General features: G+C 48.6%; 1 protein-coding gene across 1 annotated transcript; it reads right to left on the bottom strand.

Annotated features, from left to right (window-relative positions):
- Window positions 1–1,076: 1,076 nt before the first annotated feature.
- Window positions 1,077–21,453, bottom strand: Schlank (ceramide synthase schlank). The gene is made up of 9 exons (XM_077700804.1): window positions 21,231–21,453; window positions 16,134–16,364; window positions 15,976–16,033; window positions 14,942–14,992; window positions 7,509–7,601; window positions 6,795–6,923; window positions 6,423–6,529; window positions 5,436–5,592; window positions 1,077–4,585 (listed from the first exon to the last, which is right to left on the bottom strand). Exons 1-9 carry the CDS (start codon window positions 21,413–21,415, stop codon window positions 4,475–4,477), a joined length of 1,122 nt encoding a protein of 373 aa, XP_077556930.1. The 5' UTR covers window positions 21,416–21,453; the 3' UTR covers window positions 1,077–4,474.
- Window positions 21,454–21,545: the final 92 nt, after the last annotated feature.

Below are 21,545 nucleotides of genomic sequence, written 5' to 3'. Positions count from 1 at the left end.
TATTGATGGCTGACAGCGTCGCGGTAACGTGTACAGCATACATGTGTGCTTTAGGATGGCGTGCTTGAATAACTACTTGACTAGATATCTCCTGGAAGTTTATATTGTGTAGACAACATTTAGAGATCCCCTTAAGTGTTTCATAGGCGACGGGTGCTAGCTTGCGCCCGTTGAAATAGGGTTCGCTGGGCGCAATAACTTAAACCCAATAAGCACAATTGATTCGTGCCATTTTTATCCTCATAGCACGGAGCAAGAACAAGACATGAGCGGAAACGACGCTTCTTAGCGCGGCCAGATAATGTCACACGCGTTTGGACAAGGTTTAGCCAGCGGCATCAGCCGTGGGAGAAAACTACACAGCCCCGGAACGAATTGTGGCCGCTATCACTTCGTGACTTCGTCCATGTGCCGCCACCCACTCCTTCACGGCCTCGGCTTTGTAGTCCACGATGTTTTTCACTGCAACATTATCTGGTCGCTCGCCTGCGCCTGCCGCAATGGGCCGTTTCCCCCCCTATGTATTCTTGCTCCGTGCATCTTAGAAATCCTTATGCGAGTAGCTGCCTCTCAGTTCTGTTTGCGTTTTAAAGCTCAGGTGCTAGCCTCTCGATATTCGGGAAAATTTCGTGCTGTAAACAAAAACGCAGTGTCTAGAGTTACGTCCGACGGAACCCAGAATTGAAAACTGAAGTTACGACCGACGGAACTTTAAGCCAGTGTCTAGAGTTACGCCTGGCTTAACCTGTAAATGATATTGAAGTTACTTCCGACGGAAATGAAAATTAAAGGTACGCCGGACGTATCTAGACCCCAGCGGTTAAAGATACGTCGGACGTACGCCAACCCCAAAAATCTTACGGTACGTCAATATGAAGTCCCTCCTCTGTTGTAGGGACTATACATCGGACATACTCAATGCCCAGAGGCTAAAGAAAGGTACGGCGGACTGACAGTGCAGGCCCATCCACTGGCTGCACAGTGCCTGACCGAGCTATACGTGCGCCATTCCCTCCGCCGAAATGGGGGCGGCCAAGTCAAGCCCTTCCCTCTGTGACAGGAGACGTGCAGGCAGCTTAGGGGAAATGTCTTTATTCCAGAGCCGCCGTCGACAGTAAAGAGCACGTGTAGCAACGGCGAATCCTTGGTAGAAAAACGCGACAAGTGCTTTCGCGCGCCGTGTGATGCAGGAATGCTTGTCTGGACCACACTCGCACACAGCGGTAGCAGCGGCTCCTCACACTCACATCTCACATCCACGAGGCCTGCGCTTTCTCCCAGCAAAGGCACCTCTCGCCTCTGACCGTACAAATGGCAACAGCCACTGTTACAAGAGTTCCTGCACATTGCTATGCATTTTAACAGCTGTGTCGGTGTTTGACGTCTATGAATTGTTTGCACTGGTCGATGCATCTGCAGCCTGAAATTTGCCTGATCTGCCCTACTTGGATCACCCTCTTAAAACAGACGACACTACCACCAGCTGCGAACGAGTGTAGCCAAAAGAAGGCCCTCTATTTCCAAGCTTGATTCGAAACGGTCGGGCTTGGCCACTTTCCGGTGAGCTTCCGACATGAATATTGCGAAGTACTGTGACAAACGCACTCCACTGAAGGTGCCTTGCTCGGCTTTATATACGGAAGAAAAAAAGTTTGCAGGAGCCTCAACGGACACCTAAACGCTCTGATGCACTCAAGTTGGTGGATAGACCGTCTTAACTAGGCCGCTGCAATGACCTTAAAGCACAATAGAAAACAAAATAAACGCACGCGTTCTCAATGACAACAGCAGTGCAAGTCGCCGCAGCCACCAGGACCGCATGTGAGGTGCAGTCTTATGGTCGAGCATCGCCAACTGCTATACAGATGGTATAAAATAACACCTACTAGGCTGTCCTATAGGAAGCTACGCAAGACAAATTTGCACAGCGGCTCATTTGCCACTCATATATGAGCATACCAGAGCATCTGCACAGCAATGTTTGCTGTACACCAAACAAATCCAAAGGGGAAAACAAAAGCGGTAAATAAGAAGCAGATAAGGATGCACAACAGCAGAAATACAAAAATACTCTTTGGCTCCAATTTTTCACCCCCCCCACTACACCAGGCAATGACAAAAGCAGCATTACTCAGATGCAAAAGAAAAGGCGACACACATGACGTGGACAAAGCGGCAGCACTTGACATAGCTGCACAACACAGGGCACAACCATCATTGCAAAGCTGCTGTCGCTAGCCACCGACTTCGCGATCAAGCACACACCATGGCAGAATGCTCCGAGACAGCTGGCCTCGAAACAACCATAGTCCGGTCTCGTGACGGCACTGCTGAAACAGAGCAAGCTTCAAGCCAACGGCACAGAGCGCCGCACCTTTTGTCAGACATCACTAGACAATGTCCGAGCAATAAAGATAGACTCCACCTTTCCAACCTTGACAGACCTGGACACAGACGGCCGGTGCCCAAGCTGTCTGCGCAAACTCTAAGCCAGCTATGCGCCGCATTTCCTTCCCCCGAGTTCACGCAGGGACAGAAGAGATTCTGGGACAGCCTCGCCGGCGATAACCAACACCCGTGCAAAGTAACACTTCTCAGTTGCCGCATACATGTGCTCCCCCACCAGAAGCAACTCAAGAACCCTGCTGCACTAGGCGTGTTGAAGCCCGTCTCGAGCAAGCCACCACTTATCAAGCAGAGCACAAGTTTGAATATGGCCACTACCGTGAAAGCAGCAGCACAGGACACCCCCCAGTTCAACGTGCATGAACTGCAACAAGACTTGCACCTTTTGGCATTGAGCCAGAAGAAACAATCTAGCCTGGCCCCGAGTTCTTCACAACTGATGCTGTACACGAAGTGAAAACTGCTCGTTGAATTACTCTCACCGATTTCCAGATGTTCACAAGTGCACTCTGTGCCACTACTTTCACGAGGGAAGCCAGCCCATGTGTGCGACTCCCGAACACGCCCTGTTCAAGAAAACCTTCCAACCCGTGGTGCAGCAGCAGCAGCAGCAGCAGCAGCAAACAAACAAAGAAAGAAAAGCGGCGGGGAGCACAAAGGACAGCAGAGTCGGAGCGGTCCGCTTCTTCTGGCAGCAAGAGGGACCGCCCCGCCAGCATGCACGGCTTGTCACATGCCACTCCCTGCCACAGCACCTCCCACGGGGACCTCCTCCCGAAGGCTACTGCTCTGCGACGGCCCCTCCATTTGGGCGCCCAAATATCTATATGTATATATTTACACACACGCAAGCACCTCTGGAGATAAACTAACGGGCCGATTCTCTGCTCTAACCGAGAGGAAAAAAAAACACCCTACAAATATGACACAGTGCACGCAATGTGCGGGGAAGTATGGCCTGAGGAGGCAAAATGCTGCCCCGAGTTCAGTGCAACCAGCAAACCACCACACGCAACTGAATCTCAGCTAATCTCCAGCAGGTGTCACAATCAGCGAGCAACACTCGCTAGACAAGTCGTGCATCAAAAACTGGGACCCAGTTTTGCGGCAAGGAAACTGTACGGTCACCCTAGGAAGAGGGGAAAAAAAGAAAGGGGAAGAGTGCTGGACCTAATTCAGTGCGTAGCCTTTAAGAAGGCATGCCGTGTGTTTTGGCGAACTGGTCACAGAGCGTGGCCCCAAGAGTGGTTTCGCGCGTGCATAGGCAGAGACGTAAGTAGCCTTGCCTGCCGTGCAGCCAACACAAAAGGGAACCGAGACAAAGTCACGTGCGAGAACCGCGGTGCACGAGCAAAGGGGGCGGGTGGGCCACAAACTAGGCTTGCCCCATGCCCGTCGTGGACAGTGTCCCTACCTGCAAGACACATCCACAGGGGGCTCCTAGCTTCACAGACGACTGCGCTGTCACTCGGGACAGCAGTCTTTAAAGTAATGGCTCATTATTCACGCAGTATGTAAAATGTGCCTCCAAGCTAGCTTTCTTCGCCGCAATTTGAGACTTGCACGAACCCAGCGGCAGTGATGTTTGTGCAGATCTATTCAAACTGTCACACCAGGGCAGAGAGAAAAGTATGTACACAAAGCCCATGTTTCAGCAGGCTTCTCTCGCTCAGCGACAGGCGCACAGCTGTGGTTGTTTTAAGCCTTCACCCCAAGGTTGTCCCTATTTAAATCGCATGGCCAGCCGGCCCGGCCACGATAACCCCTGCCCCTCTAGGCTTTTGCATCGCGGTTGCAGCTTAGAAAGCAGCAACAAACAAACCCTCCACACACAACAAAGACGTGAGCATGGTACTACTACTTGGTTCTTTTTACCCACTGCACCTGAGACGACATTGCACCCTCTAGCGACTGCTTGTTCCGTTTGTCGGAAAATTTTGCCCGCCCCTTCCCAACCGGATGCGACAAGCATTGACACAGGACAAGGAAAAAGAAGAAGGAGTGGGGGCAACCGAGAAGAGCTGGTGTGGAGCTGCAAGTGCCAGTGCGTGCCCCTGGCGGGGCTCCTCTAGTCTGCTTTCCGGCTCTTGGGCCGCTTGAAGTCGCCTGCCTCGTAGTTGTTCTGCTCGGGGGCTTCGTCCTGGCTGCTGGACTCGTCATCGCTGCGCAAGTCCTTGACCTGCACACCCACCCAACAGAGCAGCGCACACTCAGCCCAGCCGCTACCTGTCCCCTGCAAGGGCAGCTCAGTCCATACACAGCAGAAGCCGTTTCGCCTGTGCCTCACCGACCCCAAGGATCACCCAGGCTCGTCTCCTGTACACACTGCAAATTTGCAGGTGCTCCTCATGGAAAGGTCCTTGAGGTGTGCTCGAGTTAAAAGTTTGGACGAGTACACTTGCCGAGCTGAGTACAATATAAGCACTGAAATGCCTTAAACTAAGATCTTGCAAAAGAAAAACGTCCCAGCCGCAGCCACGTGTGCACATGAAGAGAAGCGAGACTGGAACTTGACAGGCACTTTCTTGTTCCACTCTGCCCACTAGCCCAAGTTTTCTTGTCCAGCTTTTCACTTCCACAATTTTTATACAACAGTCTACGTGGCTCCTGAACTCCAAAGTGCCACGGCCGTAGCTAATACCTGCTGAGCACAACAAAGTGGCTTTGATCCCGGCTGTTTTTCCAGTGGGAGCAAAAAGCGAATGCCGATGCGTAAAGATTTTTCTATGTGGTTCAACTTAATCCACAGCCCTCTACTATGGCCTCAGAGCTGGGGTGTGACACTGGCACATAAAAACCAAACTAAAAATAAGAAGGGCTGCAGTCCTTCCTGGGCAGTTTGCAAATTGTATCTCAGCCCATCTCAGCTGAGCTATCCAGTGCCCTCACTTCAAACGCTTCAGTTGTGCACTCTGCACATTCCTCAACCTGACGACATTTTAGCAGCACACACACTGGGGCCACACCAGAGGCACAGGTCAGAGTGAGAGGCCTCCACTGCACTGCAAAAAGAAGGGGGGAGTACTGACCCCATTGCTTGTAATGGCCTGCAGCGCCATTCGAGCAATCATCCAGGTCCAGACTATGTGCAGGAACTGTAGGGCGGTCAGCAGTGTATTGAAGATGTAGTAGGCAGCAAACATCTCGATCACCTTCACAGCTTCAAACATGGTGTAGTAGATCACCCTGCAGCCCAGCAACGGCGGAGGGAGAGAAGATGGTCAGCGCAACATATTCAAGCCCCAGGTAAAGCCTTTGTTTCTGGCACAAAGCATAAACTTTTTCATTTATGGGGCTGAATGGGTGGCAGTGAGATCACAGCAACACAGGTTCTTGTACACGGCACTTCGTCCTTCACAATACCGATGCATGAGAAGCCATACGCCAAGTGTTGAAAACTAGCCCTGCAATGCTATGCCAACCTCTACATCACAACCAATCACCAAAGAAATAAACTCCCACGATAGCACGGTGCACTGGCTGAGTGCAGTTGCTACGAGAGTTGCAGTTTTTACACCCAAATATAATCTAAACATCATTTCAGCAGTACTTTGATCAAGTGAGTTCAGCACATGCTAAATGATCAGAGCTAAGACTGGCAGAAAACAAAAATGCAGGGGGACTAAAGACTAACAGGAAACATTACAGCCGAATTTAAGCAGTGCCTGATGGCTTGACGGAATACTGCATTAAACCAATGGCAGTCCAATTTAACCAATCACAGCAAAGCTGGGTGACCTCAGTATCAACCATGCTTGCACCACAGCTAGAGGCTTTCACAATGGCCACTGCTGGGGGGGCCAATTGCAGTTGTGCTCTCCTTCGTGGTCAAGGTTGGAGGACACTGCCCGTAACGAGCTGCTGTTGTCCTCAGCTGCTACCCACCACTGAGCAAGGTTTTTGCAGCCGTAAACAGGCGCCACTTGCTCCTTCCGCACAGCTTACTGCCACGGCGTTTTGGATGGATAGCAAGCTAGGCCCATGCAAAGTGACGAGGTGAAGAACATCCAGGCTACCTGTATGGGTAGAGGCCCAGCCTGGACACCAGCCAGCAGACGGTGAACACAGCAAAGATGGAGTCTGCAATGCGCTGCCGCTTTACATACTTTGCCATTTTCGCTGCCTGCAGGAAGACGGAAGGTGCAAGCCACAGGTGTAGAGTCTCACTAAGGGACAAAAAAGCTTTGAACAGCAGTTACTCAGCCTCTTGGATACCATGGTTCCAACTGCTCAAGAAAACACTCTGGACCACGCCGCAGTGTTCCTGCCAGTCCTTTGCTTTCGTCCAGTGCCTCTTCTTCTTGCGCAGTTGAAACGATGCCAAAGTGCCAAATGGCTGAACCAACTGTTCGCTTCTAGTATTCCCTTGTGCCCTGCACATTGCTCACCTCGAGGGGCACGTCCGCGAAGTCGTGTACGATAAGTACCAGGCTGCCGATGCGGTGCAGGTTGCAGGCCCACGACAGGGAGAGCAGCACAATGGTCAGGATGTGGTGCACAAACATCTGCCAGAAGTCCTGCACTGCCCAGGGGGGAGGGGAGCCCATCAGAACAGTGGGGCCCTCCCTCCCTGCCAACGACCCCTTTTCCCTAACCGGATTGCAATACACTCGGGCCCAGCAACCGAACTAACGACAGAGACTGCAGGAAGCGTTCGACCACACATCCCGAAGAAAAAAAGTGAGAAAGATGAAGATTTTGGAGCTGTGGCCTAATTTGTCTTTAGAAGGCTCATGCACCACTGAATCTGTTGCAAAGCAACCGTTAACTGAGCTACTTTGGCCACATTTGTAACTCAATGGAAAAAGAAAAAAGTGTTTTGTCACTTTGCACTGCGAACCATGAATACCTATAAAAGCAGCACTTGTCTGCTAGAAAAAGAATTAAATCTTTGTGAGGACATTTACGTTTGGCCAAATTCTTCCCGCTAAGTATACTTAAAAGAGCCAATCCTACTCAAAGCACATTAGACGAAAGTAAAAGGCAACCAAACTTGCTGTGGTAACAACGCAGACCACAAAATCAGAATGGGTACTAGCACAAATAAGTGAGGGGGAAAAAAAGAAGAAAGGAAAGCAAAACAAAAGGGGAGAGGCACTTGCCTTGCGTTTAGTGTCTATGAATTGGGACATGGTTAGAGACACGTAGAATCCAAGTTCAATCATGTAGTACCACCAAAGGTCATTAGCCACAGACTGCAAAATAAGAAACGGAGCACATCAATGGTGGGTGCACACATACTTGCACTTGCGACAGTAACCTGCAGCAACAGCAGCATAGCCCTGGACACCAAGGGGCTTGACTAGCCAGGCCGCAGTGCATCTGGTTCACCACTGCCATGGCCAACCAGGCTTTTTTTTTTCTTTTTTAAATTCTACGAAATACCATTTCAAACAACTATCCGTCAAGTACCATACACGGGCCCCTTAATGGAGGCTGACCTATTGCAACAGTTCGTCCCCCATCTGGGGAACATTCATTTGTTGTGTACCAACAGTGTGGCATAAATGAGAGTTCATCAGAATGGTGGCCACCGAAGTTGAGAACTGAACCCATGCCCAGAAGCAATCCTCCTGTGGCCACCACGAATGAAGGGCAACACATAGGAACATGCGCAACAAACCGTTCCCTGTAGTTGTTACCTTCAATTTTATGCTTTAATAGTTGTCAGACAAAATAGCGACTTTGAAAGCAATTTTTGGAGTTCAATGAATGTAGTCACGACTTGGCCCAACTTAATCAAGTGCTGAAATACCATCCCCATTATAGGACACATTGCAAGTCCTCCTGATCAGGGTGTCGAACCGAAAGCCGGAACTGAACCAGAACCTGAACCAAAAAAAGAAATAACGGTTACTGGTTCATGCCGAAACGGTTCGACCCTATGTTGTCGATAGTCCACAGTCAATGCAATTCAAACCTTTCTTTCACGCACCATCAACTTCGTACCCACTAGCGCACTTTCCCCCAGACAATTGAACACTATCACGCTTTATGTAACAACAGGGGAAATGAATGAGCACCAATGTAGCAATGGTCTGCTGCTGCTGAAAGCATGAGCATAGAGCAAGCTGACCAAACGAAATGTCATTCTCGGCAGCTTGCAGGGGATATAAAACGACTTTGCCCTTCCCTAGCTGTGACTTTATTGGAGCATTCAGGCTGCAGGAGTTCTCCACTGCGCAACAGCGAAAGCCCACACCCGATGTGTGCAAACTTTTTGCATTTCATAATTTGTTTAAAAGGTCCAACACCTGCAAATTGCTAATACTTGACAAGTGTGACCACACGGGCTACTCAGTAGCTAAGCCGTCTGCTGTTGACCTCAAGTGGCCTCGATCTCCCTTCCCCACGACCGTTTTTCTGAAGTAGATGGAAATCGAGAACGTCCGTGTATCGAGGTTCTGATCCACGTTTAATATCACCAGCTGATTAAAATAAGTCTGCCGGCCTGCAACATAAGCTGCGCCTCGGAGCAGAGATATATAGCACGGGGCATCAAATGCGCCAGTTTTTTTTTTAATCTGTTTACACAAAAAACAACAAAAAAGAAATGGCGAATCACGTTGTTTTAAAATATTGCGCAAGAAGTAAGTTAAACCAAAAAGGTAAAGAAAAGCACCAAAACGTGGACATTGCTCTATACTTTTCTTTGTCCTGCCTTTCACAACCAAACGTGTCATTAATGCGAAGGAAGTGCGTCAGAGTTTTTGAGGACAGTACAGTGGACAAGTTCCGCTTCTTACAGATACAAATAACAACAGATACGTCAAGGAAAACTGTTAAGGTGCGCACTTAGTTCCTTGGCAAGAAACTGCAGCCCTCGACCTTGTTTTGGAAGCAGAAACAGTAATAAAGCAGATGACACGTGCAGAAAGGCAGGCCGGTACATCACACTGCCCCATTCGCCTAGCGACCGTTTTTCTGCTTGTTCTGCAGTTTTGTCTCTTTCAGATCTGCTTTTTTTTCGAAGGCGCACTTGCACTGACAGCCCAACTCGCTACATCACTTCTACTGCTACTCGTTCCGGAGGGGAGTACTGCTGTGGACGAATTAAAAAGCGTCTACCCAAAAAATTTCCATCTCATGCTCCGCGCATCAAATTTCCCTTTCATTTTGGTAACAGCATAATCTGTTATAAGATTCCGCAATGTAGCACACGGAACGATGGTCGGGGGTCAGGTGGTACGATGGCATACTGATTGTAATGCACTCATCCAGTATAGCTATCGCAAAAGGAATTGCAGCGGTCAGAGCAATAATGCAGTGACTGAGCGTTAACTAAAGCTTACTTTCAACAAAAGTGTGGCTAACACATTCGATAAGGTAAAAGCTAACAAATTATTCAGGGTGATCAAATAATCTAATTCATTGGTAGTATTTATGTGCCTGTTGTAGGATTTTTCTGCTTTGTTACAAATATAAAAAAATGTGCGCCATCAGTATTAAGTGCTGGTATTTGAACGCGCGAGTACGCAGGCCTAAATTTAAGGCTTCAAGGTTAGCGTGATGGGCGATTCCATAGCGACGATTGCGATTTCAACAAAAAAGGAAATGGCAGAAAATATATCCCACCGTCATATCTCCTGGCGGTAGCTTTATGAATAGTCGTTAGGACAACAGAAAGTCTGGGCGAGAAAGTAGGAGGTAAATCGTTGCCACTTCATCTGCTTTTATAATATCTCGTAATTGTTTAAAGTTTGCTTTGCAATTGCGCCACTGCCCTTGGGGAACAGCAGCATTTTGAATTTTTGTTTGTATTTTGAGTTGAATATCGTAAAAAACAACTAAATGTTTTTTCCCCCTAATTTCAGTGATAATTCAACTCATCGAACCAGTTTGCAAACCGGTTCAAGCTCCTGAACCGGTTCGGTACGCGATTCTGTCGAACCAGAACCGTAACCGAACTGGTATTTTTTTCGGTTTGACACACTGCTCTTGATCTTCTTGGCCCACTCACAGGTGCTTGGCGTGCTACAAACCGCACTCACATTAGAAAAATGCTAACTTTTTTATGACTGGCCTTGACCACGCCACAAGTTATGCATGTCTGTGCTACATCCGAGGCTATATAATGCTCTGCTAGTGCGTACTACACACGCACATCGTAGTTTCGCTAAATGAACAAGCCCAAAGGGACCACCAAGGTCTGTTCCATTTGTACAAGAATTCCATCTCATGGAAGTGCATTATACTGAAAAGGACCACTTCAATAAAGAGGCCAAACACCCTTGTGTTGCCCTTCAGTTATTTCTGTTCAGCAAGATATCACTGCATGAGTATATTGTCACGGGACATAGGTGGACAATGTTCCATGGCGTTGTGGCCCACAATCGAGGACGAGGGAGTGGCTCGCGGGCAGTGCAGCCTGCACGGACACTCTCGAGGCCACCTTGCTAATACTGCAAATAGATCGCTCCTCATCCTTAACCACTGTTCCTGTCACCTGTTCTGCTGCCACGTAACAATATAATAAATGACAAAAAACTCAGACAAGTTAAAATTTCAGTCATCATCAAAAGCTTTTCAAATCCTAAACCAAGCTTTCCGCACATGCCGTGTACTTGTTTGCTAGTCTCAAAAGACTTCTGGCACGCTCCCAGTAGAGCTTGATGTCTCGACAAAGAAAATTCCGAGACGCACCCTTTTTTGGACCTGATTGAAGGAGAGAGAGAGACTTGGAAGATGATAACCATGGCCTCAAGGTAGAAGCTAGACAGAGGGACTACCAGCCCCATTTGCCCTTCCTTCTCCGTAGGGTGAAGGACGCAGGCTGAGGAAAGCCAGACATGGTACCAAGCAAAGGGCATGCGGTACGGGACAGGTTCGCCAAAGAAGGCACTGAGCCGTGCCGCTGGAAAAGCAAGCTTGTAGACAGCACGCACTCCAGGAAAGGCGCCACAAGCACAGCCAAGCATGATGCCATGGACGAACCGTGCCGCCGCTATTCCGGTCATGGTTTCCAAAAGCACAAGGGACCAAGGAAAAGGTAAAGACCCGCGAGCTATCCCAACACTTTAGCGAACTTCAAAAGGCAATTTCCATTTCATTTTTTTCCCTGTATGCACAAAAATATTGAAAATCACCTTGAATGGCAGCATAATGGACACAACACAAGAGAAAGACGACGACAGGACGACGCTGTCGTTTATTTCTATCATGTGTCTACTACACTGTGTTCCAGGATGCTTAACCAATACCAACTTGCCCAAATGTTCCTTTTTAAGTGAAAATCATTGCACACAGTACTCATTCTGTTCGTGCATTTAATAAATGTCAATTTATGACTGCTTCAACAATGAGAGGAGTTATATAACCTATATTCAATAGCGAGGCACGCATGCAGGCAACCATGTCAGTGCGCCGTCACTGGTTACGTCGGGCTCCGCGGGATGGCGGTACTTGTCCGTGCTAGGCGCATGATATGAAGCTCTAGCCCGCCGAACGCAAAATAATGCCTCGACTCCAATGTGAGTGTGATTAACAACAACTCCGTTGACACCACCTTTGAGAATCGGGTTGAAACAGAGCAGACGATGCACGCCGGTGTTATTTTTTTCTGCAGCGTGCAGGTGCAGTGGCACAAGCCGCGCATGTCCGTGTCCATATCAGTGTTGCCAAGCGAAGAAATTGACAGCTAAACTTTTCAATGAATACCACCTATAGCATTCTATACAACTGTCGTGTCCAAATGCAGAACGAAATCAAGGAATGAACGTTTTAGTAATCACACACACAAGCTGCGCGTTCACTTTCCTTTTGTTTTTCGACTTCAACGAACAGCTTATCACTCAGCGGACGCATAGACAGTTCCTAAAGGATAAAACGTGTCATTGGAGGAGTGTGGTATCTGGTAAGGCCCTCTGATTTCAGTTTGTGCTAGTTTTTGCAGGCTCCCGGGTCATATGGTGATGTTTTGAAAAGCGTCTAGTTGCAAACGTGGCTTACTAGTGCGGCGGTTATATATAACAGATAATGAATGTTAGTGCGCGCTTACCTCAGGACAAGACGACCCAGCATTAAATTTTATGTCATGTGCTGATCCCCGGGTATAATTTTGTATTATCCACTGTACTTCTTTCATGCCACATTGCTTGTCCAGAGTAGTGATCAATATCCAAGGTTGATATTGGCAGGCATAACTGGCGTGCAAACAGGTATGAGGGCTCCACCAAATTATGTACGTGCACAAAACTGACGCATTACTCTGCATAGCCACAGCATGACCATCTGAAGAAACGCTACTTGCGGAAGCATTGTTAGTAAATTTCAGGACAGTGGAATTGCAATCCGCTTGATGCATATGGCGGCTTCGCGAGCTCGTCTATGACACATCCCCGGTGCTTGTACAGACCGAACGTACCACAGTGAGGTTGCGTCGGAAACGTTAATATTCTCATAAGTATACCACATTTGGAAACAGAGTGACTGCTCCACATTAACATGTACTTCAAACGCATACAAATGATAAAGTACAGTCTTGAACGCGTCCCAAAAGCGGCGGAGGCAGTGGGGTGTGGGCTGGAACGTCCTGCAGCTGCTTTTGAAATGGGCCACTGGGGGATTTCATTGGCGTCCCTACAGGCAATGCTCGAGGTGTGTACCGCCTGCCTTTCATGGCCAAATTATTTATTTTCTCAATTTCCCCCTTCCTCACACTCCTGCTGCGACCGATGAATGCACCTTCGTGCTCGGGCTTTATTGCATCATCATTTATTAATTTTTTAAAAATTGTTTTTTTTTTAGGAAAAAGTTATAACTATATAAACATGGGAGCTCCGTAGTCAGGAGATGCTACTTGATAATGGAATGCAAACATCAAACACAACATTTAGAGTATACAATTAATTGCGCTACGATGCGCAGATCATGCAAGATGACGAACAACACTGAAAGTGAAGGACAGGCTGCACTGCGTCTTTCCGCAGCAACACGGAGGCCAATGATTAAAACACTAACTGAAGCGAAATAAAAGGTTTGCAGGGACACTTAAGGCTGCTTACATGTGTGGATGTGAAAGCATTACTCTTTGTGGCTGTAAGTTTATTTTTATTAATTTACTTTATTAATTGAAATAATGAAATCAAATTTCATTTTTGTCTCAAATCTGCGGTTTCATACCCTGCCCTTGTTCACACACACACATTTTTGTCAATGAGGCAAAAAATGCTTTTGCATTGAAAACAATTGGTTGGTCTGCTACGCTTTTCGCGTACTTATAGCTTCAATGGCGTTTTAGCTTTAATGTCTTCAACGCGAGAGCCTTAGCAGTGCTAGAACTGTCCACGTCGGCCTCGGCCTGTCAAGCATGGGAGGTGGTGTTCAGGAAGATTCCATTTTCCCTGCCTTCCACCTGCTAACAGTTCGACTAGAAGGAGGAAATGGCTATAATGGCTTGCTGGCTACAGGGAAACACCGGTGTTGGCAACTTGCCAATGGCACTTCAGTGACAGGCTTTCCTTCACATAAAATCAGCTGATCGCCCCACATTTCTTAATTTCACTTTAGTTGCTTCCTACAGCCTTACCTCATATAAATACAAAATATGCATAAGGCAATCATTCATTAACTTCAGCGTGAGATGGCAATCTTACGCTAGAACCAACATAACAGCGCAATTATGTGCATAAAGAAAGACATTACATAACATTTAGGGTGTCGGCACTAAAAATGATGCATTCCTCCACCTAAAGACGACGAAGTATTCCTTGGTTGTCATTTGTTTGGACTGACTCAGCTTCGCGTTCAACCATCGCCGTCAGACAGAAGGGTGTACAATTTTTCTATTTAATTTTGCATGCCCGTGCCCTCCCAGTCCAAACTGCTTCGAGTGTGGTGGAATGGTGCAATCGAATAGATGTCGGCTTCATAACGTGAGGGCCCAGGTTCGATTCCCACAACGGGAAGCGTTTTTCTTGAGGCTCTTCGACAATCATCATCGATGTCAGAGAAAGTTCGCTTCCCTGCAGGGTGCTCTCGACGTGACATACGCCAACAGTGCGACAAAGAAAGCTTCACTTTAAAAACATTCCGGCTTTGGTGGGCACAACTACATTTTATGACTGGTCGGGAGAGTGGTGCAAAATTTGCAAATGCCGAGGACCCCGAAAATTTCAAGGTTGGTCCAACCTACTAACCATTCCCAAAACCAGCTCAGAACGGTTTCAATTTGTTCCAGTTCCGGTTCAGTTCCAAACTAGTAGAAATTACACGGGTTCGTTTCAGTTTCAGTTTGATACGCTGGTTGCAAAGGTGCATCGGACATCATTTCATAAGCAGGAATTTATGCAGTCCGGTGCATAGATGTTAAAGAGAGCAGGCCAGATGCATATGGGCCTATTTATAACGACGCAAATGAACCAAGTGGGGCTTGCTTGTGAATTCTGAACAAACCTGCATTAGACTGCAGTATTCCTTTTTTTCCAGTTTCACTTTACTCGAAAGCCGGGAAACTGAATGTCTTTTTTACTTTTGACATACATTTGTATGGTATACACAAAACATTTCCACCCACGCCTGGGCATTCTGTACTCACATGATGAGGAAAGTCGTACCAGCAGTGCATTGTGTCCCACAACCACGGTTTCTGTTGTAGAGGACGAAAGGAGAGAGAAAAGCAAGGCACACTGAGGTGTGATCCTATAACTACCAGCTGCAAAATAAAGCTCGCTTGCCTCACGTACAAACACGCTTTTGATGTATGAATGCCTGCTACAGCAATGCCCAGAATTTATCTTTCACTGGATGGCCACACACAAGGAACCCTGGCTGGTCAAAAAACAAATTTTCCTCAGTCATTTTGTTAGACAAACAGATCAAGCCAGAAATGTTACACTTCACTAGTGGGTAACCTGACAAACTGCTTAGCACAACTGTCCGGACCGCACACTTTTGTAATTGCTAGCTCTTTCACATCTCTGCATACACACAACAATCGGAAAATGGGAGTAGAAAGCAATATGCTGACTGGGACAAATGGGTGGGAAAAACAGTAGCAAATTCAGGTTATCGAATACAAAATTGGCAGCACCATCCGGGGTGAAAATTTTGAAATACGGCTGCCCAGAGAGGATGATCTTGAGGAATGACTGTTGTACATGGGCACCTCTACAGTTACTTAGCAAATTGCTTTCCGAAGTGCAGTGCAAAAAATAGTGCTGCATATACTACTCCAATGCACTATGTGCCACAACAAAGGCCACGACATTAATTTATCTCGCATGAATGCCTTGACAAAACAAAACAAGCACCCACGTGTGTCACCACAAACACGGTTACAGCACCTTAGTTAAAGCGTGCGCTTACCATCTTACAGTGTGCAGCCAATACACGACACCTACGGTACAGACGGCAACACACTTGTCTATCACACAGCTTTCGTACTTTCCGCCTCATCCTGCATTACCCGAGCTGGATTCGAAGAAAACTACTGCGGCATTCCGAAGTCTTTGTTGCCAACATTTTTGTAATATGTTCGCTTTGGCAGTTTTCAGATGGAACTAGTCGAACTCGCTCTCATGGACAAGTGTATCATTGCACTCGCAGTGCACGGTTGGGAGTTTAACTTACGTCGTAGAGTGTGTAGAGGCCGTAGCAGAATATGCTGAAGTAGAAGGTGAACCTCCACCTGAAACGCAGAAACAGAACAGCGGTGGTGGTTGCAGCCCGTACAGCAGCAGCAGCAGCAGCAGCCGAAAGCCGCCAGTAACAACAGCAAGCCCACGCACGTGCTCTCGGTGAACTTGTCCAGGGTGCAGGGCTTCTCCTGCAGCACGCGCTGGCGGATCCAGCGCTGCACGCGGCGCTCGGTCCACTCGAGCTGCCGGGCCAGCCCCTGCACCTGCTGGGAGCCCATCTTGCCGTTGCTCAGGTACGCCTTCTCCAGCACATGGTTGTCCGGGGCACGCACGGGGCGCCGCTTCAGCCCCAGCCGCACCCCCAGCGGGCAGAACACCAGCCTGCACAACCACGAGCACGGGGGCCAATGTGCGCTGGAAGCAGCCCACACTTGTAAAGGCTGATTGGGTGACTGATCGTGGGGTTTATCACGCTGAAGCTACACCCGGGCCATGAAGCACTGCAGATGAATTTGCACCACCTGGAGATCTGCAACGTGCGCCAAAATCTCGATACAGGGGCGTTCTTGCTTTTCGCCCCCATCACAAAGCCAGCCGCCGTGGCCAGGATCAAGCCTGTGTCCTCGGGCTCAGCAGCACGCCTTAGTGGCGGGTCACACTTGCAAAGGCACCACGAAGGCGAGATACCAGTTCTGTTTGCTGTATTCCCATAATTGCACCAACAAGGAAAACAGTTGGAGCAGTTCTCACTCACCAGCCACTTTCAAGCCCAACACTTACTACATTGCATGGTCTCGTTTGGCAATGGATGGCTGTTGAGTGAAGCTGCTGCCAAGAAACAAGACTGAGTCACTGGCTGTCCTCTAGGTCCGTTTGATAGTAGTGGCACTTGAATGCTAGCAGTATTTCGCATATGACATTGCCAGTGACGCTGAGCGGTGGGAAACTGGAACGGTGTGAGTAACCGAGGGATTAAAAAATAACTACGTATGCATTTTGTCTTCATGGTCAGATTAAATGTCAACCCAATAACACCAGTGAGTTTGTTTCTGGAGCAGTGGAACACTAAAACAGTGGAATAAAGACAACACAAAAAGAAGACATCACACGGGCACACGGAAGGAGTGCTGGGGAGGCACACGTCGGCATGGCTTCCATCCCGCTCCCAGAAATAGAACCGACGTTTCTACACATGTGCCTCTGGTTGGATGGCACGTACACCTTGCGTTTCATTCACAATAAAATCAGTTGGAAGCTCAGTGTCGTCCTTGCCGTCTCGTCGCCATCCCTGTCCTTAAGTCAACCGTAATCTTTTGCTCGCACACAAAAACAGAAGGCAACAACAGGGTAGACGCAAAATTTGGAAAAATAATCCAGGGAAAATGTGCAAACAGGCCGCAGTTTTGTGCACAAGGAAAGCGTGCACCAAGAGCATTTCAGCAGGACCATGGGTGTGAAATGGACAGTTATTTGCACACGAACACACCAAGCGTCAAACATGACACAACTGGCCTGGCCCTTAAAAGGGCGCAGTGCATGATGTGCCTTGTGAACGAGCAGAGTGCACAGGCAGCAGTGGCGATGGTCAGCCATGCGGCCCTCTGCAGCTGACGTGTGTGCAGCTGTGCAGAGCTATCGCAGCCTGTCACTGACGCATCTGCCTGTCTGGACGATACGACATTTTCTGCAGGAAGCGGGCACCGCACCACATGTTGCTTGTGGCACTCCCGAAAAAGCAGATTTTAGTAGCTGCAGTTGCCACAAGGCTTATCTGATAAGCCAAAGGAAAAAAAAATATATATATATATATATATATATAGTGAGAGAGGAGCTGAAAAGCACACTAATGATGTGCTAAATAAGCTATCCCTGGTGACATGAGAACGGCAGCTGATCAAAAGTAGGTGCATCCATGCGAATAAAACCTGCAGTCGCAGAGGATAAACGGGCTCTTCAAACCACGCAAGTATTTTTTCTTTTTTGATTTTTCGGGAGGTGTGTTTACAATGAAGCAAAACCATTCACTCTCATTCTCACGGTAGCACTCGTGAAGTTGCTGCAACATGATTACCCAGCAAACCACCCTTCAGCGCAAGGTCCTTTCTCAAGCCAATGCGAAACAATTTTTAATGTGAAAGCATTAAATAGCCCATTGAAAAAACACCGCCTAGCGTCGGTAGCTGCTAAATGGCTCCTACGCCTCCCACTGGCACTCTGAATGACTGTATGAACCATACTGCTATGGACTTTCTTAAGCATCTACAGTACACTGTTACAGCCCCAATTTTAGCAGTAGCGCGAGGTGGATGTCCATGCCAGTAAAATGCACACACGTGCAGCAAGACCCGAAGGAACACACAGCAGCGTACAATTGGACATTACTGTTTTCGTATTCACAAAATATGCTGCATAAGAAGTGCTCAAATGTCTTTGCAATTTTTAAAGCAAAGCTTTTAGCCTCCCACTGGTCTCATCTGCAGTGCACCCAAAACGCACAGCAGGAAAGCCAACTTTCTCTAACAATGATCGCGGCTCAAGTGAAGAAAAACTGAAACGCTTTCCGTGGTTGGAATAGAACTTGAGTTTCTCGCGTTATAAAGCAGACGGCTATCCAGCTGGACCAGACACCGCTCGCTTCTGGGTGGGTTTGTTTAGTGTTGATTTTGGAAAGCCTTGCGTTCCCCGCATCCTTGTCGTTTCGGCAGACGGGTGGTTGATTTCTTGTTTTTGAGTACCCAACCCATACACGCACAAAACACCTCCACACGTTGCTGGTGCACAATGAAGGGTTTTTTCTGCCCAAGGACAGCGTAAGGCACAGAAGCTGGCCAAGCGCTTCGCCGCACACTTGGTTGGCATTTGCTCACATAGCCAAAGCGCAACGAGCTCAAAGGAAGTTGAGCAGGTGATGGTGGCTATGCCCTGTACAATGGGTCGCCCTCGCCTAGTGGCACGGTGTAGCCAAAAAATGATTGTACTGACCAAGGTAGCTGGGTCAGATCAAACTCATGTGCACAGCATTTTTTTTTTGTGGGAAGTGCAGCTGCCACTGAGAAAGCATTACAGTGAGCAATGGTTGATGTAGCGAATATAAGCTTGCGATTTAGGATGCCACGATTTTTTTGTCCGTGATTGTTTATCAATTTAATTTGAAACCTGGTCGTGCAGGCCACTGATGAATACTAAGCATTGGTGTGTAATGCTACACTACAGAGTTCCATTCTTCCATATTAAGCATTTACTTTGCTCAGCATCCAGCTATGGCGCAACAGTTGTACATGTTTAGTTTCTTGTAAAATATCCAACGTAAATTTCCGTAACACACTACACACAGGCCCCAACAATTGGTGTGCTTTCCTGCAGCTATAGCCCCGTGGTTTTTGACAGATTCAAAGTCACTCACACCGTTGATTTCGCCTGGATCGAATCAGCCACCAGTCACCTTGGACATTACAGCAGAAACAGCTTTCAATGGACCTGCTTCGATACTTCCTACATATCCACCTGACCACCAATGACCCACCACAGTAGCAACGCTTTGTTGCAAGCCATGCACAAATACAAGGTTGACACTTGCCACTGCCCGTCTCTAACGCTTGCCCTTTGGGCACTAAATGCTCATATGCACCACGCACAACCCCCCCATATCCGTATGCATTCCAGTCCCCTTTGTGAGAGCCGCGAGACTCGGAGGCAGCTTTCCTGCAGTTGCGGGAACCATGACTAAGCTGCAAGGCATTTTTCTCTGCACCAATATCAGCAACAAAATTAACTGTAACCAGTAAGGGCCGTACACTTGGTTTATTTGTAGTGGCCGATGTTCAAGTACCTGTTTAAGCTCCATGTTCCCATTTCCTCAATCTCGCCTTCCCTGCTTGACCTATTTGACGACGTTTCAATTTGGTTTAATCGGCGCAACAGGAGTCGATCGAAAAGCAGGACACAAGTTAATAAGGAGGACCCGCGTGCTCGTATCGTGACTTGCGAACTGAAGTAGACGCGGAAACACCTTCCGCAAGCTGTTTACTTCGTATACACACGCAACTCCGGCATTTGGGAGGGCGCATATCGGCCACAGCAACGTGGACTTCTGCACCCGGGCGGATTAGCGACGCGGTGCTGAACTCTGTTCGGACCCGTATCTCCGATCTATCCACCCATCGCGCTCGCTCAACTTTGAACCGGTCACATTACGCTGATAAAGAGGGCCTGGCGCGGGCTAACGGGTTCCGACCGCTTCCCCCCACCGGGGTGCCTGCCTACCCAACGCGTCGCAAGGCTACTGGCTCGACGGCCGCCCACGAAAGGCACGGTTTCCGCAAGCAGCAGCCTAGCCTAGCGTAATGACATGCTAACGGCTAAACCAAGGACGTGTGCGGCCGCGTCGCGCACTTCGGGTCCGCGGAGAAGCGTCATCACGGAGTCAATTAAATTCCGTTTACAACACGAAGGCGGCACGCGAAACGATGTCACCCACAACGAAGCGCAGCGAACCTCGAAAGCAGGCCCGCGCCACCACCCCATGCAGACCTTCGAGCTGCATTGAGAGCGCCCATTGCTCACGCGAGCCGAAATGCGCGGAGACTCCAAGCGGAAGCAGAAAGGACGCACATTAGGAGCGTTTTTCCTTTCAGCACGGCTCAGCGGCGCCGATCCCGCCCGCGCCCAAGAACCTTTTCACAGTAGCATGAAACGGTTCCTCGCGATAACAGAGCAGACACCCCCAAATGCGTGCAGCAAAGCGGAAACAGAGGGGCCGTTACAAAGAACACGCCCCAGCGACGGTAGCTACAGAAGCGCACAACGCCAGCCCAGCTCCCTTATCTCCCGAAGCAGATCGCTCATCGATAATCTCGCAATGAATGAGCCAAAACACCCACTTCGGCAAACCTGACAAACCGCGGAACAGTCACGACCACGCGCAAAACTTGCGCCATCGCAGATGATGCGGATGCACCGTGCATGAACAATATGAGCGAGAAAGGGTGCAATGAGCCGCTGCACACAGAGAACGTTGCCCCACGCAGCCGGCAAAACGTGCGCTCTAAAGGGAGTGACCAGCTCTTCGCGAGCATGCAACCGCGCTAGATAAGTTATTCCGAGATCATATTAGAGCAGATGCCGGGCTCGCAGGGAATGCCAATTACCGTACCAGTGAACCACGAAACAAGCGCAGTACAACCCAAAACATTGAGCAGAACACCGAGAGAAAACAGCGACTAGAAGCAAGTCGAGCTTAGGCCTTACCTTTCAAGTGTATACCGTATTACAAGAAGTACTAAAGCCACGAGGAATCCATAGTAGAGGTCGTCAAACTGGGCGTACTTTACTTTATCCGTCTTCTTAATGTCCGCCCATGTGAAGTTCGGCGGCAACCAAACATCTTCGTTCCAGAACCACTTCCCGAACCGCTGCACTACACCCCCCGCCATTTTCAACTGGAAAGTGAAGGCCCGCTTATTCTCGACGAGAGCGAGATATTGTGAGACTGTGAGCGAGAGCGGCGAGATCGGAACGAGATTTCCGTCAGGGGTCTCTAGCGTCTTTTCGTCCGCTGATCTC

The sequence above is a fragment of the Haemaphysalis longicornis genome, unplaced genomic scaffold (genome assembly GCF_048455015.1).
Source record: "Haemaphysalis longicornis isolate Haplotype H1 unplaced genomic scaffold, Haemaphysalis longicornis Haplotype H1 scaffold_2, whole genome shotgun sequence".
NCBI classification, from domain to species: domain Eukaryota; kingdom Metazoa; phylum Arthropoda; class Arachnida; order Ixodida; family Ixodidae; genus Haemaphysalis; species Haemaphysalis longicornis.
This window is presented reverse-complemented; position numbering and strand designations above follow the sequence as displayed.

Bases quoted from the DNA above. Each gene is read 5' to 3' on its own strand.
- Schlank (XM_077700804.1), bottom strand. From the start codon at position 21,415: ATGGCGGGGGGTGTAGTGCAGCGGTTCGGGAAGTGGTTCTGGAACGAA. The intron at 16,365-21,230 runs GTAAGGCCTAAG...GTGGTTGTGCAG, and splicing joins ATACGGTATACACTTGAAAG to GCTGGTGTTCTGCCCGCTGG. The intron at 4,586-5,435 runs GTCAGTACTCCC...GTGGGTGTGCAG, and splicing joins AGGCCATTACAAGCAATGGG to GTCAAGGACTTGCGCAGCGA.